Source organism: Olea europaea, chromosome 5 (assembly GCF_002742605.1).
Source record: "Olea europaea var. sylvestris chromosome 5, O_europaea_v1, whole genome shotgun sequence".
Lineage (NCBI taxonomy): Eukaryota > Viridiplantae > Streptophyta > Magnoliopsida > Lamiales > Oleaceae > Olea > Olea europaea.
The window spans coordinates 10,619,810-10,625,342 of NC_036241.1; the positions used below are offsets into that span (position 1 = coordinate 10,619,810).

Genomic DNA, 5,533 nt, shown 5'->3' on the forward strand with positions numbered 1-5,533 from the left:
ACTTCCAATATTTACTTCCATGAAATTTGTAAAATCGAGCAAATTTTGAAGAAAATGGGTAAGAAGCATTATCATTTGCTAAGTAGTATAGCAAATAGCATAAAGATTAAGTTTGATAAGTATTGGGGTAAAGTTGATAAAATGAATAAGATTTTGATTGTAGCAGTCGTGCTTGATCCTGGGTATAAGTTTGAGTTTGTTGTACATTGCATTGATATTTTGTATGACAGTGTTAAAGTTGAAGCCACAAAAAATAAGGTCATGAAATTATTGTATGCTTTGTATAACCAACAAAAGGGATGGCATCATTCAAACAATGGACCTAGTAGAAGCGAAAGTGGGAGCGATGAATCTAATGATGGAGTCACTTTGTTGGAGGATTCGAATGATGATGATGATTGGGATGACTGCAATTTTGATTTTGGGTACAAGAAATTGAAAACTACAAAAATAGATTTTTCTAGAAAAGATGAGGTACAATGATATCTAATGGAATCCACTGAAGATGCTAGTGATGAAAATTTTGACATTTTGAATTGGTGGAAGATCAATAAATCAAGATTTGAAATTTCATCTGAGGTTGCAAGGGATATTCTTGCCATTCCTGTATCTACAGTTGCTTCTTAGTCGGCATTTAGTATTGGAGTGCGCATTCTTGATCCATTTAGGAGTTCTTTAACTCTTAAAACAGTTGAGCCTTGATTTGTATGCAAAATTGGCTAAGGGAAGAATCTAGACTTTTGAAAGTTTCCCAAAGATAGAGTTTTGCATTAAAGAGACGAAGTTCTATGAAGGTATTGAGACTGGTAATAAAATATATGTTATATATATATTTTTTATTAAATCTAGTCGAAGAAATTTGAATTTATTTATGTTTGTTAATAACTTAATTGTGTTTTTTCAATTTTTTATTGCAGAGTTTCTTATTAGTGAGTATGACAAGTCAATTAATTGATGGATAGTTGAAGTTTTAGTATTAGTATCTACTCTTTAGTATTTGTAAATTGTTAGCATTGGTAAATTAATCTTGTTGGACAACTTGTTATTTACATGTTATTAAATTGGACTACATTGATTTGTAAAACTACGATTGAATGTCTCATTAGTTATATTTATATAGTGTTGTTATAAATGTTAAAAAATTTAATTAGCGTACGGAATGGAACGGAAACGGAATCGAACCCGAACGGTTCCATAATTATATTTGGACCCCATGGTTCCATTTACCAGATACCTGAAAATTTTGGAATCGAACTGACCCACGCCCATCTCTAACTGGAATCTTATTTTTTTAATACTTTTTTAAGTATTGATTTGACAGATGAAATATACGAGAAATTTCAAATAAGTCTTGAATTTATCAACCGAAATACAAACAGCCAAAATTATGAGCTTATAAGCAAAAAAATTAATTAATATATGATTCCATGCAAAATTTATTTGGTTGCGCAATATACTCTTGAGAGAATCCTATAAATTTAAAGAGATTTGCTGACCTTTAAACTAAATATTAAAGCACCGACATGACAATATCGAAAATAGAAAGTAAGAACTGGGTTAAATGTTTATAGTAATTGGATAAACATAGTGATTTTCGAAATTATATTTTGAATGTATTTATGTGCCCGTTCGGCCCTCACTCTCATTCTCATTTTTTCTTTCTCTTATTTTCAACACATAATCTTTCATAAAATAATATTACATGCAAATTAATTTTTTTTTATTTTTCAATTACAAATTTTTCAAAAAAAAAAAAACTATTCTAATTTTTAAAATTTGAAAAGAATGGGGGCCAAATGAGGGCTATAGTGGGATGAATATATAAAATTTGTATGAATTTGAATTTAATAAGGACAATATTGAAAATTGACTCAGATAAAAATAGTAGTTTTTTAAAAGGTAATTGGCACAAAACGTCCCTACCTTTCAAGCTTATTTTGGAAAACGTCATTACCTTTCATTTTTTTGACATTTTTACCCTTATTTCAATCTTTCGTTGCACTGAAGGTTCTTTTCACTGTTTTGGAACGTAAAATGACACACATTTCTTTGCGTTGAATGTCATTTTCACCATTTTTAATGTAAAATGACATTTATACCCTCTCATTTAAAAAAAAAAAAAAACCAAAAAAAAAAAAAAAGGAGAGAAAAATTCATAACAAATTGCAACCCTACCCCCTAAACTTTTAAAAAAGTGCAAATGAGTCCCCAATATTTAAAATATTGAAAATAACAAAAAAGCACTTTCTCTTCTCTTCCTTCCCCCTCCACTGCCACCTTCCAAGCCAAAAAATTTTGACCATCCACCGTCCAAACCACCGGATCTCCATACCAACGGAAGCCCTCACTCCCCTCTACACATACCATCCAGTGGGCTTTCATTAATTTCATTCTAATGGTACAAATTCTCCTTCACGTAGGTTAGGTTTCATTTCTCGATTTTTGAATGAATAACCACGTCCAAGCGACAATGGGTAAGACCCATATGCTCATTGGATGAGCCATGAGGTGTAGGTACCTCAGATTGTGGTTCCGATCATGGGTCCCACCACCGGCGTAAAAAAAATCGTCTGAAAACTACATAGGGATTGTGTTCGAAGCTCGGCCAGCTGGGTTTGATTGTGTGCATTAAAGGATGTTTGAGGACAATGGACAGAGACGTTTTAGTGTGTAGAATCGATATGGAGGTTGTGTAGGGCATGGGTTTCGTCGGAAGTGAAAATTTCAGCCACTGTTTGTTGCGTGAGTAACCTATTATTACTTGAATTTCTAGGCAAATTTATTGGGGTTATGGCTGGATCTTGGGTGGGTTGCAAAGAGAGAAGTGAGAGTTTTAAGGTGGTATGTTAGTCCGGTCAAAGTGGTGGTTGTATAGGGCATGGGTGTCATCAGAAGTAAAGATTTCAACCACTGTTTGTTGCATGGGTAACCTATTTTGGCTTGAATTTTTGACCAAATTGATTGGAGTTATGATCGGATCTTGGATGGATTATGAAGAGAGAAGTGTGGTCTTCAAGATGGTATGTTGGTCCCATGTCCAATGTGGCCGAAGGGTAGAGTTTTGGTGGTCCATAAGTGGTGGTTCTAAAATCTTAGTTGTGATGGGTTGAGGGAGTATTCGGGACTCATTTGTAATTTTTAAAAAGTTTAGGGTTAGGTTTGCAATTTGTTCTGAATTTTTCTCTTTTTTTGTTTTTTTTAAATAAGAGAATATAATTGTCATTTTATGTTCCAAAACAGTGAAAAGGACATTCAGCGCAAAAAATGTTGAAATAAGGGCAAAAATGTCAAAAAATAAAAAGTATGAACGTTTTTCACAATAAATTTGAAAGGTAAGGACATTTTGTGCAAATTACCGTTTTTAAAATTTTAATATTTTACTACATACGGATTTATATTGTGTAAGATGCATGTATAAAAACGTAAATAACTGTACCTTTTGGAAATTTAGCAATGGTGGGTAAGTACGGAATTGCAAATTACAAAAATAGCAATAAAATGTTTCCTGTAGCTGTTGGATTTTAATAGAAGGAAAGGAATCTACCGTCTAACTGTGTTTGGCGTCTCAATCGCACCAACAAATTCTCCATTTCCCAGACTACAAGGTAAGCAGCACCCAACCCACCCGGGGGACGCAATTGGTATGGGTATACATTGTATTACATCTACTGTTGCTTTCAGTTGTGGTTCGTAATAGCGAAGAAGATTGATTTGAGGATTATGTGGGAACTGCGTGCGAGTTTTTTTTTTTTTTTTTTTTTTTAGTTGCAATTTTTGTTTGTGATGACTGAAGATAATTTTTATCACACTCTGGGTCTCAGTTTAGAGGTTGTTTTGCCATATTATAGTTATTTCAAGCTAAGATAGGCAATTAGGGTTACTTATCGCCTTACAAAAAACTTTACTGATGATGCCTTAGTGATTTTATTCTGTATTTGAGCTGTTAATTAATGGTAGATAATTAAAATAAATAAATTTGGGGTTAATTATTGAATGTTTGGAGAATTTCTGTGTAATTTTCTGCACGCAGTACATGACAGAAAAATTATTGGCAACGCAGTCAGACCATATTTTGCTTATTAACTGTATGTGGGGTTTATCTTCTAATCCTGATAAATACAGCGTAAACTGTCTTCAAAGGAGTAAAATCTCTGTTTTTCCCGTTTCTTGAAGAAATGGACATCATGGTTCTCCCCTTTTTTTGATTGAATTGCCACCTTATTATAATTTTTCTTTTGTTTTTGGGAAATAGAGAATGCGATATCTGATGCTAGGATATTATCTGGCATTGTTCAAGGAAGTTTATAAATGTAGTCTGGGTGAAGATAACATTTCTCTTCTGCATGTCCATTTTGAAAAATTGAAATTTACCACACATAGATAGAGAGGTAGGAATTTCTTGAGTGAATCACATGCCTTCGTGTAGTACGTCAAGGAGTTGGGGAAGCCAGGTCTCTCCCAAGTTGAACTAGCATATAATAATTTGAAGTATTACAATAAGGGTTAATTCTTGGATTTTGGAAAAATGTATTTTTTTGGTTTTGGTTCTTGTTCTTGTTTTTTTTTTTTTAATTTCTTTGTATTAGAGGTTGATTTATCTTGTATTTGATTGATGTTTGTGTTTTGTTGATTGTCATGGAGAATGCATCTGTTTCTTTCTTTCTTTCTTGCTGCTCTTTGGTGGTTGTTTCTTCTTGGTGATCTAATACCCCCATTTCAGAATGTGGATAATTACCATTTTATTTTCTTATTTTTTTTTTTTGGGGTAATCACACAGACAAGCATTTGAGGCCCCATGGCTGCAAATATGGATTGGGAGATTGGTGAGTCAACAGATTCCTCTTCTTCAGCTGATATAATGTCAGATGCTGGAAACTTTGAGTGCAATATCTGTTTTGAATTGGCACAAGAGCCAATTGTTACACTCTGCGGTCACCTTTATTGTTGGCCTTGTCTTTACCAATGGCTTCAAATTCATTCACATTCCCACGAATGCCCAGTTTGTAAGGCTCTTGTACAGGAGGAGAAATTAGTTCCTATATATGGAAGGGGCAAGACAAGCCCGGATCCAAGATCCCGACCCATGCCTGTTACCATCCCCAGTCGCCCCATGGGGCAGAGACCGGAAACTGCTCCACGTGTGGATATAAACTATTTCCGCCACTATGAGTCAGATCCCATGGCAAGGTTTGGTCAATCAACATTATCTACATTTTTTGGTTCCCTACCAGCCTTTTTTAACTTTCATGCACATGGATTTAATGATGCTACTGTATATGGAACCACTTCTGGAGTTCCGTACTTGTTTTCTGGTTTGTTTCACGGGGGTTATGCTCATGGATTTCATTATCGTTCGTATCAAGTTGATGGGAAAATGCTTTTGTGGAAGATGTTTTGTGGGATTCTCATTTTCGCCATAGTTATGCATCTAATCCTTTGCTGAAATTGATTTCTTGATGGGAGTTATGTTTCTAGTAATGAAGTTGTATATTTCAGGTCAATAGACCTCTAAGGTGTTTCTCCATGCACCAAT

At 34.2% G+C, this 5,533-nt stretch overlaps 2 protein-coding genes across 3 annotated transcripts; both read left to right on the plus strand.

The window, feature by feature from the left end:
• The first annotated feature begins 54 nt into the window (after nt 1-54).
• LOC111394226 lies at nt 55-930 on the plus strand. The gene is made up of 2 exons (XM_023019986.1): nt 55-425; nt 918-930. The coding sequence occupies exons 1-2, from the start codon at nt 55-57 to the stop codon at nt 928-930; spliced, it is 384 nt and encodes a 127-aa protein (XP_022875754.1).
• Nucleotides 931-3,442: 2,512 nt separating this feature from the next.
• Nucleotides 3,443-5,501, plus strand: LOC111394609 (E3 ubiquitin-protein ligase RNF5-like). 2 transcript variants are annotated; one of them, XM_023020514.1, is made up of 2 exons: nt 3,443-3,641; nt 4,778-5,501. In XM_023020514.1, exon 2 carries the CDS (start codon nt 4,796-4,798, stop codon nt 5,441-5,443), a length of 648 nt encoding a protein of 215 aa, XP_022876282.1. In that variant the 5' UTR covers nt 3,443-3,641; nt 4,778-4,795; the 3' UTR covers nt 5,444-5,501. The 2 variants fall into 2 exon arrangements, with proteins under 2 accessions (XP_022876282.1, XP_022876281.1); XM_023020513.1 differs by having other exon boundaries at nt 3,446-3,605.
• The last annotated feature ends 32 nt before the right edge of the window (nt 5,502-5,533 follow it).